The sequence below is a fragment of the Diabrotica undecimpunctata genome, chromosome 9 (genome assembly GCF_040954645.1).
Source record: "Diabrotica undecimpunctata isolate CICGRU chromosome 9, icDiaUnde3, whole genome shotgun sequence".
Classification (NCBI taxonomy): domain Eukaryota; kingdom Metazoa; phylum Arthropoda; class Insecta; order Coleoptera; family Chrysomelidae; genus Diabrotica; species Diabrotica undecimpunctata.
This window is the reverse complement of record NC_092811.1, coordinates 38,148,767-38,161,276: the sequence shown is the minus strand read 5'-3', so window position 1 is coordinate 38,161,276 and position 12,510 is coordinate 38,148,767. Positions and strand designations below refer to the sequence as shown.

At 31.9% G+C, this 12,510-nt stretch overlaps 1 protein-coding gene across 1 annotated transcript in view; it reads right to left on the bottom strand.

Annotated features, from left to right (window-relative positions):
- LOC140450536 (uncharacterized) overlaps positions 1-12,510 on the bottom strand; it is a 59,910-nt gene that overhangs the window by 27,680 nt on the left and 19,720 nt on the right. Inside the window, exons 3-4 of the mRNA XM_072544192.1 lie at positions 4,276-4,636; positions 2,014-2,247 (exon numbers count right to left, since the gene is read on the bottom strand). Of these exons, the coding sequence (XP_072400293.1) occupies positions 2,014-2,247; positions 4,276-4,636 (595 nt within the window). The remainder of the gene's footprint in view (positions 1-2,013; positions 2,248-4,275; positions 4,637-12,510) is intronic.

Sequence of the window (12,510 nt, the reverse complement as noted above, 5' to 3'; positions counted from 1 at the left end):
ACATTTAATTAAATTTGTTAAAGCAGAAGGATTTGAGACTGAATTAAAAACATTGAAATCATTAGGCATTGTTAAGAGATATAGTAAATTAATTTCATTAAGGCCGTTTATTGATGAACAGGGATTAATTAGACTAGGCGGTCGTCTCAAAAGGGCAAATATTTCATATGAACAAAGGCATCCGATAATTTTACCCAATAATAATCATTTAACTGACCTAATAATTAAGGAGAACACTTAAAAAATATGCATGCAGGTCCTCAATTATTGTTAGGAATAATAAGATTAAGATATTGTCCAATTCAAGGTTTTCGGATAGTGTCGAAGGTTACAAGAAGGTTTTACTGTGGGCCATTTGATGTCAAGGTTAGTGGACTTAGTGGAGAATCATTTGTAAATCTTACATATGTATATTTGTTTGCTTATGGTTAAGGCTGTTCATTTAGAGAAAGCTTTCGATTTAACTATGGAAGCATTCATTAGTTGTTTTAAAGGGTTTATAGCGCAAAGGGTTTTGTGTCAGAATCTTTTCTCAGATAATGGGACCAATTTTGTTGGGACAAGGAATAATTTTAATGATCTTCATTTATTTCTTACTACTCCTGGAAATCAGACGAAAATTTACAGAGTTTTTCTCAAATGTTAATATAATTTGATCATTTAACCCTCCACGGTCCCCACACTTTGGTGGAATTTGGGAGGAAGGGGTTCGGAGTGTTAAATTTCATTTACTAATTGGTTGCTCATTAAAATGCTTACCTCAAGAAGATGTATGACATCACAACGCATTTAACATTTCCAGATTTCATCACATCACTCAAATCATTCAGCACTTCTGGGATAAGTGATCTAAAGAGTATCTCAGTTACTTTCAGACACGAAAGTAAATAGTGTACTTCAAGCAGCAGACAATTGCAAATCAGCGATATGGTCATTATCAAGGAGGATGATCTTCCACCTCTCAAGTGGCAGATGGGGACGTGTGATTGATGTTCATCCGGGTAGAGACAATGTAGTTAGAGTGGCAACAGTGTGTACAAGTAACGGACAGTGTAAATGCGGTATCAACAAACTTTGTGTTTTACCCATTGATATGAAATAACCTCATTTTATATTAGCTTTATGAACTGAACTTTCATTATTTGTTTCATGTGCGTTAAAATAGGTTGAAAGGTGGACCTTCCAACAGGGGGCGGTATGTTAAGACTCTGTATTAACTGTATTCATTTATTTTATTTTAAATGTGGGTAGACCTCGGAACTTCAAACCCGTCTCTGGATTCTTCTTGACAGTTAGAAGAGGATCTGGGGTGAGGAGACGAAATGATCGCCAAATTGCTATGTGTGCAAAGGGACGAGTGAGAGACAGACCTCCAACGAAAAATGACATGCATTTCTTGGACACTCAACACATTTTAATGTTTTTTTTTAGTTTTTTTTATTTTGTGTAATCCAATTTTAGTTGTATAGTTAAATAAACACGATAAAAATATTTTGTGCTTAAAAATCCAGGGAAATATCCCAAACACTCTCCCTGAAAATGAACATATTTACAAAAACTATGCATAGGAGAGGGCCAGATAAATTTAGAAAATGAATTAAAATAATAGAAAAGAACTGTGAATACTAAATCTCAGAACTTCCAAAGCTGGTATAAACCTGAGGGTGCCATAAATCAAATATTTAAAAAACAGTAAACAAGTATTCATTTTGAGATAACTATTTAGGTGTGTAAGAGTTGCAAGAGTGCTAAAGAATGAAAACAGATAAAGAGGGGGAAACAATGAAAAGGAATTAAATATACTATATGACAATAAATTGAGACATTCACAAATGCTATTAGTAAGATTAGTAAGTTACCTGGAGTGGACTTACAGTCTCACCCAGTAAACATGAACCTAACATTTGGCGCAATTAAGTTTAATATTTAGGTAAAATGATTAGTAATTAGCATTGGAATATATAAAGCTAAGGTAATATTTTATGAAGAGCGGCTTATCTTTTAATTACTTACTTTTATCACTTGTTTCTTTTTCTTCAAATGGTATGAATTTTTCTTCATATGTTTCTTTTTCTGTCTTTGTTGGGTTCTCCTTTAATACTAAATAATCAAATGAATCATTTGCAGCTTCTCTCTTGGGCTCCTCCTTAATCTCAACTTTAAGGGTATCAAAAAGAGCAGCTCCCTCATTTTCTATTTCTTCTTTACATGTGTATTCATTAACTTCTTGTTTCACTTCCATTTTATTAATATTTTATTTGATTTATAAGAATTAATTACTATTAATCGAATTAAAAATATTTGCGGAAACTTTTTGACTAGCAACCTATTATCAATGTATTCTACTACTTCTGTAACTACGTTATAAACGAAGTGATCCTGCAGTGGGATGGGATCTTAGGCTATGATAGCCTGGCTATCTATAATTAAAACCCAAAAATGCTTCTAACAAAAACATAGACAAACACCAAACTTGACCAAACACTCAACTGACACTTGACACTCAACATAACCTCGATGTTCTTCTTCTTCCTTTATTGGGTTTGAATAATATCCCAGACGATAATTTGCCCAGCTAATTCAAGGGGGATATTCTCAACTTACTCTAGACAATCGAATATCCCCATATAAGATGTTTTATATTTAATGAACACTGTGTTGAAACTTCCTCTTGGGCCAAACAGTTAAGGCTGATTTATAAACTTTACGTCGGCGTTCGCCGTTGACCTTAGAGCCGTCTATCATTATACTGATACCAAAGAATATAGACATTTTTGATTTGGTATTAATTTTTGCTTGAAAATTAATACTATGCGTCTATATTCTTTGTTAATACAATGGACAATGAAAATGCTCGGCCTTTGTTAGGTGCAGTGGCACTTATACACAATACCACAATACCTACCTTGTATTCGAGCAGCACTGAGCCTTCGAAATAAAAGACAAACGCAGGCCCATTAACCAGAACAGAAAAACAAGAGGTAATTTTAATTATTATATATAACATAAAAATGAATCGCAAAATGTGTTGGTAAGCGCATAACTCAACAACGCATGGACCAATCTTAATTCTTTTTTTAAAATGTTCCTTGAAGTATATTTTTACGGCGAGAAAAATTCGTATAATTTCCAGGAACACCCTAAAACAGCCCTTTTCTGTGAAGTGGCAGAAACGGGGATTGCCACATGCACACATTTTTGATTTGGTTAGTTGAAAAGATAAGGCCAAATGAAGTTAATGCAGTAATATCAGCTGAAATCCTTAATGTAGACGTGGATCTTGAATTGCATGAGGTAGTTATCAAAAACATAATACATGGTCCCTGTGGAACTCTTAATCAAAATTCACCGTGTATGATGGATGGTAAATGTTCAAAGCGATATCCACGGACATTAATATCTGAAACAATCACGGTTATCCAATCGTCCCTCGTATGGTAAAGTAACGAATCTGCAAAATTGAAATTTTACAGAAGAGCTAAAAAACATTTCAAGTTAATGTGAAAAATAGGGATATTAACCTAAATAAACGGCATTTTTGTATTAGATTCTATAAATGTGTCTTTATATAATTAACTTAATCTAAAATTCAATATCCTTTATCAAAACAAAAAAACGCAGATTCGTTAGTTATCTTTTGCAAAATTATCCCTTAGTCCAATATACTTAGGCTAATGTAAAGTATTGAATATACTTTAGTATTTATATTAAGCACCATTTCCTACAATTAATTTAAAGCTTATATGCGAAAAATTGATATACTTCACATAATAATAACATAGGTACTTACTACTAATAATAATTTTTATTGACAGCTACTAGGAAACATAATACAAAATAAAAAATATGAAAATAAAACCATGACCAAACACAAAACTTAAAAATTACAACAAAAAGCAATATAATTATATTGTGTCGTCATATTCAGATTCTTCTGAAATATCTGGTTCAGGCAGAGTATCCCTTATAAGAGTTTGGGTAGGAAGGCTTTCATAAAATCCATGGTATGCACGTGGAATCTGTAGATCTTCCCATAACTTTTTCAGGTCTCTGTATTTGGCAATGGAAATGGGGAGGTGATTAGTATAAGGCGTAGCTAGTTTGAAGTTTGATGGACGACCTCGTTGTAATTTAAGTAGATATTTGACAAAGGGTGTCGTTTCTTCATAGTTCGTTTTAACGAATACAGCATTTAGATCTGTTTTTTTGTACATAAACCAAACTGCTTTTCTAAATGGTAGACTTGTATTACTGTTGTCCTCACCACGAAATTACATTTATCTGGACAAAAATCCATAAATTCTTGGTGCACTAAAGGGTTAACTTCAAATGGGTGAGGTTTATTGCGAGCTGTTCTTATAACTTGAGTCCAACCTTCTGTTGTGTACACTGGAACGTTCTTAACCTTTTGCTCAATTTTAGCGTGTATTGAATCACATTCCATTTGACTGTCTCCCGGTTCAAAAAATCTATGGTAAATTTGTTTTATATTTGAATGCTCTTTAAGGATATGCATACACATGACTATAAACCTAAAATTTTTCCGTTGGCCTCCACAACTGTCAGACATCATTCGCACATATTCTACCACGTCGTCCTTCCGTTTCGTCCCAAACATAACAAGTTGCACTTGCATCTTTAAGATTATAAATTGTCATGTTATAAACTGCAAGTTTTCTAACATAAAAGAAGGAACCACTTGGACCTTTCGGAGTAGACAGAACAGCTTGAAGATCTGACTGAAAAGCTAAAATATTGTTTTGCTCTTTAGCAATTTTTTATCATTGTCTCTTAGTTTTCGAGCAGCTTCTTTCCGATTGCAATGTTCTTTATAAGATTCTTCATCATTCTCGCCATATTTAGCACGTTCTTCATTGGCAATGCAAACTTTACAACGATCTTTCTTAGGTTTATGAAATTTAAATTTATATTCCTTGAAAATCTTTCGATATTTTTTAATGGAAACTGCTGTACGTTGAGCTTCCAAACACTTTTCCTTATACAAACTGTACATAATTGTAACATTCAATGTTGATTCTTAGAATTTATACATACTTTTTTTATGACAGTAATGGGACTCGCCACTTGGAAAGAAATGTATGTGATCCCTAATGAAAGTATGGTCTTCTCTTTTATTAACTAAACTACTAAAGTGACTAATTCCCCGAGAGTTGGTTTATTTTACTCATGGGTGTGGTTTTGTTTATATTTTTTATAGTCCGTCCAGTAATATAAAAATATTAATTCTCTTTATAGTAAACTCGCGAATGTGCAATATTCGTAATTTTAGACGTGTAGAACTTAATAAATTCCAACGGTAAACTTACGAATCCAATTATTCGTAAGTTCACTGTTGCAAAAGTTGAAAGACAAGCACATACGTTACTTTGAACCAGTTAATTGTGAGTTTAATATTGAAGATACATATTCAATACTTTAACAGACTGTAAATCTAGTTGTAATAATAATATGTAATCCTAACCGGTTAATGCAATTTTGTGAATTTCGCAGATTTGCTACTTTACCATACATGGGACGCAATGTATCGTTGCCGATCGTGATACTATATAAAACAAGATAAGTCAACGCGCATGTTCTTCCATCTCTCTCGCGCACCTGTGACGTAAGCCTGAGACAACTTTAATGATGCCAAGTTAAATGCTCTATCTGTTGCTATCCTGTGTGCTTCAAAACTTAATGAATGATATTTTTATTTATTCATTGATGTAGTAAAGACTTTGTATATTATATTGTTATATAAATTTTGTGGTGAAAACATTCAGTTTACTGTGTTAATATCACCTAATTTATTTATCGTACGCAACTTCCTCTCGACTAACTGTAGCTACTTTATCAAGAAGACTAATTATTTGGTTGCCATAATGTATTGTACAGTAGTGGGTTGTTTAAATAATTATAATAAAAAAAGTAAATCTTTTTCGAAGTGTCGTTTTTTTTGTGTTTCCTAGAGACAAAGAAATGCGTAAAGTATGAGTCTTCAAGTATTTTCAGCGAGACAAATTTTATGTAGAAACCGAGAGAATATGATCAAAACATTTTACAGAAGCTGACTATTGTTTAAAAGAAAAACTATAGTGGAATATTACTGCTAATAGTATAATTAATTATTATGAAATTGTTACTGAAGAGATCTTTTCCTCGCTAAACCTTCCTAGTGGTGATACAGAAATTAACCCCGAAAATTTAATTGACAGTCATCAGGATTTTATTAATTCAAATATAAAAGACCTGGAATGGGATTGATTGGAAAATTTAGCCGGTTTCATTGCATTTAAGTTACAAAAAAAAATGAAATACTTGGATATATTCCGGACGCTAACGATAAATCGTTTAGTTGGTTAAACCACGTTTCTGAGGGTGGTTTACTCAAACCAACACTGGAATTTGTAACTAAATGTAGTTTAACTACGAATTTGTAAACTGGAACATATTTTTCGTAGTTATAATGACAACAACAAATTAAAAATAACTAACAATTATTTAAAAAACCTAACAGAAGCTGCAAAATACGTAAATGTTAGCGAAGATGTAAAATTACGTTTTTATATGTAAAATGTATTTAATACTAATTCTAAATAAAAATATTAAAGATAATTATTACAATATCCGCAAGAGAAAAGTCACGAAGATTGTAAAATAATTGTCTAAATGATATTCATAAAGTCTGAAGTATGACCTGCTTTTACTTATGTTTCAAATTCTTTACATTTTACCGGCCTTTTATATTTAATTTATGTTTTGTAGCAATATCTATTTTGTTTGTAATACACACAATCAAATCGAAGATTAATATATTTCTTTAATTCATTTTACAAATTACTTATTAATTTTCAAACCACGTTTTCACAGAAAGTAACTATATAGTTATGACTTCTTAGTGCACGATATGGCATCGAGGTATACTTACCGTTAACAGTTTAAGTTTCGAAGTTGTTCATTACAGTAATGGAACAACGTTGCCATATGATGCATCGTTAAAATAAGATCCACACAAGTCCCCTGGCTTTGTCTCGCTATGACGTCATGTGCAAAGTCAATTAAAATTAGAACGGCAAGTGAGCATACCTTGTTTGTTGTAGTATCATGGTTGGCGATCGACAACAGACAATGGAAGATCAACAATTGTCAACAAAATATTGAAACAGATAATCGCTGGATTGTTCCATATTCGCCCATTTTATCAAAGACCACCAAAGCGCACATCAACGTTTAATCTTGCCATTCAGTGAAATCTATTAATACATTTGCAAATATGTAACCAAAGGGAGTGATATGGCTGTGATTGGTATTAACGCAGAAACTTCCAATTATGAAGTTACCCAATACCAAATGGTTCGCTATGTTAGTAGTAATGAAGCAGTTTGGCGAATATTTTCTTTTCCTATTCGTGAGACACTCTACTGTTGTTCATTTAGCTGTGTATTTAGAAAATGGACAAAGAGTATATTTTACAGCACAGAACGCAGTACAGAGAGCTGCTCAGCCACCATGTACTACATTAACCAGTTTTTTTGAGATATGCCAAAACGATGCTTTTGCTCAAACATTGTTATATTCTGAAATGCCAAAATATTATACTTGGAATCAATCCTCAAGGAGATTTATACCACGGAAACAAGGAAAATCAGTTCCAGGATACCCAGATGTATATTCTACCGATGTGATTGGTCGAATTTATTCAGTACATCCAAGCAATGATGAATGTTTTTATTTACGATTGCTATTAGTCAATGTACGTGGCCCAACATCATTCCAACATTTACGAACTGTTGATGGTGATTTGTGTGGATCATACAGAGAACCCTGCCAACTTTTGCAATTGCTAGAAAATGACGCTCATTGGGATCAAACTCTCAATGATGCTGTAATATCATCAACAAGCTCATCAAATACGAACATTGTTTTCTATAATCATATCTACATGCTTCCCATCAAACCCAAATGATTTGTGGATCAATTACAACGATAATATGTGTGATGATATTTTGTATCAAATACGGATTAGAAGAGGAAATCCAAATATACAATTAAGCAAAGAAATTTACAATGAAGCATTGATTTCAATTGAGGACATGTGCTTGATGATGTCAAACAAACTATTATCTCAATTAGGCCTAGTCGCGCCCAATCGTCCAATGCATAATGCTTTTAACCAAGAGTTGCACCGAGAAAAACTGTATGATCTCAACACTTTGAAAAAATTAATTCAAACAAATCTTCCACTATTGAATGAACAACAGAAGTATTTATTTGATACACTTATGAAAGTAACAAATGATAAAACAGGAGGTATTTACTTATTAGATGTACCTGGTGGTACAGGAAAAACCTTTTTAATTTCATTGATATTATCAACAATTGTCTCACAAAATAAAATTGCACTTGCACTCGCTTCAGAGTGCAAGTGCACTCTCTGAGAGTACAAGTGCTCCCTTATTCACTTACTTACGACCAGCTCTCCAACAAAACCAAGACTAATAAATATAAGGTTGAATGCTCGAATAAATGAACTTTGATCAGATAAAAGGCATATATCGAGCACAGTTTAATTTAATCTTGCCCAAGTACTTTCGATCCCTAGATCATCTTCAGGGGCATCTGAAATAAGCCAAGAAACGTTTTTATATTTCTTTAGTTATAAAAAAAAACGTTTCTTGGCTTATTTCAGATGCCCCTGAAGATGATCTAGGGATCGAAAGTACTTGGGCAAGATTAAATTAAACTGCGCTCGATATATGCCTTTTATCTGATCAAAAAACCAAGACTGGCCGTTCGTAAAAGTTCCGGTTTGTTTGCTTACCCTACCTCCAGCCCAGTAATTGCTCAGTTCCCACTTTCAACCCATATAAGTGATATCTAATGTGGTAGGCAAATTATATCATTACAAAGGTTTTATCTTGCATTCAGTTTGAAGATGCTTATGCTGATAATTTCAACTATATTTTGTGTTTGCTTTCTATGTATAATGAATCCTACTCCACCGTTTGAAGTGTCTTCTTCAACTCTAAAATGAAATACGTGTCCTGATTAAGGAGTAATTTGGGATTCTCCTCTTTGTCTTATTCCACTGAGGCCCAGTTTCATCATCTTCTGGTCTGATATAAGAGTTCTAACATTGTATGAAGTAATATGTGTTTGTCACTTTTTGTAGTAGCCTGATTTTTTCCGGGGATTCTTAGCACCATCTGAAGCGTTAAATGATAAGAAATATCCGTGGCATTCATATGAAAATAAGCAAAATATGTCCATTAAAGTAATGGTTAATAGAGTACATCATTCTATAAACCCTAATCATATTGTCCAAGAAATGAGGAGACACGGCTAGAAGTTGATCGAAGTTACACCTAAACAACCACTTAATATGTTCATGTTATTATTTAGACATGATGAAAATATCGATAAAATATTCGAAATGTCTTATATATTTAGAGTTCAGATTCTGCACTTAGGAAAATCCAGACTCGTGCCCCAATGCAAGAAATGCCAAGCTTTTGGTCAAAGACAAAAACACTGTGCTAAGTAACCACGATGTGTTAGATAACCGGGAAAGCACCTGACCATTAATTGTGATAAACCTAAAAATGCACAGCCAAAATATATTCACTGCGGAGAAAGTCACTAGATCCAAGTACCGAATATTTATTTATGATTCCACAATGCCAGAAAATGTAAGCGTTACAGAATCTCACAATCCTACTTGTGTAACCTGTTACTCTTTATTTAAAAACCTAGGCACATTCATTAGACCTAAATACGATTTTTCATGCAGATAATGATTATGACTAAAATACACTATATTTACCCACAATTCTGTTTTTTTTTATGTAAAAATCATATAATTTTTGTAACGTTTTACTTTAAAAGGAACTACTATTTTTTGTATTTACTTGATATTTTAGTTTTTCCCTATGTATTTTCTTAAATTTTCAGTTTTTCTAGATTTTGGGAGCAAAAACCGTCCACGTGGAAATTTCAAAAAATGTTTTTAACTTTATTTTCAAAAATTCAAATTCAAAAAGTACTACATGTAAAAGCCTTTGATTTCCATAGAAAATAGAAAATTATTAAATTTTATAAAACTACGTGACTTAAACGTTTTTTTCATTTTTCTCAAAACTATAAGAACTGCACGTAGCCGGTTTTTGCACAGGGGTCTTCAATTATACATGCTTAAAGAAATCAATAAGGTTCTAAGTATTAAAGTTTGTTTATTTATTGATTTGATTTACAAATGGTATAAAAGGCCTCTAGAGAAGACTCGCTTGTTGATTAGTACAATAAATAAAAAAGACAAGTTTCGCTAAACTAAAACAATTTTTAATTGAAGGTGAGTAATTGGCAACATCGTACATAACGAAGCCCTTAACGATAACTTTTCAATGAAATCATATTCCACTTATTAATTTTGCAGAGGCGTACCAAAAAAAAATTAAATTACTTATTTAAAAACATAAGTAATTACGTAAAAATTAAATCTAAGGACGATATAATTATTAAATTATCATGTGTCTTTTAATAGATATCTTATAGTTGTCTGACAAAATAAAATTTTATTGTTAGTATAGAGTACCTAATAGAGTACTTCAAAAAACAGAAAACTTAAAAAAAAATACTTAGTTTTTCATTATACTAAACAATCTGAAATTTTAACATACGATCTCGTCATTACACTTCTCTCTATTTATAGAATTGCTGTGTGCTGTAAACGTTATATGTTTTTTTTAACTTGATTTGAAAGTTTCCTTGTGTTTATTTGTTTATATAAATATAAAAATATGTTATAAAGTTCATATAAATTAAAATGAAGTAAGCTAAGTATTGTGAAAATGCTGACTCACTTAATGTGGTTTATTTGCCGCCGGAATTAGATGAAATTTCTGATGTAGAAGACATTGATGATATTATTTGTGAAGAATGAATAAAATCGGATATTACAGGTACATATAAAATAGAAGTGATTGGGAATTCTGACGACTCTCTGATATTTCTCTGAACCACAGATAAAACGACCAAAGAAAAAAACCAGGCAAAAATAGTGAATCCAAATTTGTCTAAAGTTGGTTAACAACAGATACTCCTTCGTGCTCAGTAGTAATTCAACATCAGTCTGAATGATATTTACACAATATAAAAGCCAACCATGATGGCAAGTCATATATTGAAGTTTTTTCACTCTTTTTTGACAAAAAAGTAATTAAGAGCATTCTATATTTTACAATTATTTATGCATCGCACAATAACCGTCACGATTTTGAAATGAAGAACATAGATTTAAAAAAAAATTATTAGCATATGTATATTATCTGGTTCACACTCTGCTTCAAGTTGATATGCATTGGTCAAAGGATGAGGATAAAGAAGTGCACATTATAAGAGAAAGCATGAGCCGACATAGATTTATATTTATAATAGTGAAGAAACCGCTACATCACTGTCAAACTTAGTACATGGACGTTAATCTAAATTTGCTTTACCAGATGAAACTAGATTGGACAATATTGGCCACATTACAAAAAGAGACGATAGTGCAAGTATTGATTTATGTAAAAGGTGTAGAATGTATATACACCCCGAATTTTTCGAAAATTTTCACCTTAAAATGTTATTTTACATTTAATGTACAATAGGTTCCTTTATTAAAAATTGTAATGTCCTTGACTATTTCATTGTCCTTGAAAATGAGAAAAAAAATCTTTTTGGTTGCAAATTAGTCTTAATTTATGTGTTTTTAATGCAATCTAATAAATTAATTGTCAAATTTCTCTTTGTATATTGAGCGGCCCTTAATGGGTTAATACTATATAAAGAATAAACTTACCTCAAATTTACTTTAGTTACCTCAAAACTATTTTAAAGTTAAATATAAAGTCTATTTAATAAATATATTCCCAAGAAATAGAACATTCTACGCCTATGCACATATAGAAATTGGAACGAATAAACTAAAATATCATATTTCTCTCATTCCATTCTTTCTAAGAACGTGAATATGTATAGACGAGCGAAATATTGATAAGTTTACCGATGTTTCAAACTATTCGATGAAGTTGTCTAACTATACACTCGTGAATCGCACCAATTTATATTGTTACGGGGGCAAATTTTATGGGACTATCTTACTATTTTACTTGTTTACATGTGCGAAGCATACACAATAAAAATGACCCCTAATAATTTACTGCTGACATTTAACATGGTTGCCATTAGCGTTTAGTTCAATTTGTAGATTAGTCACCTTTAATTGAAAATTGTTCGACTATAGTCCATTCGACTATAGTCCAGATTTTACTAATAACCATATTACAATACTGTTTTCTAGCATGTTTATATACGTAAATGACAGAATTTCTCATGCAATAGTATTATAACCATGGTATATGCTTATATGACCTTTTAAAGGGGATCGATGTAAAAAGAATTTGCAGAAAATTTCACATGCAAAAGGTTTATCCCCAGTGTGATTCTGATGTTTTGTTAAACTCGACCTTT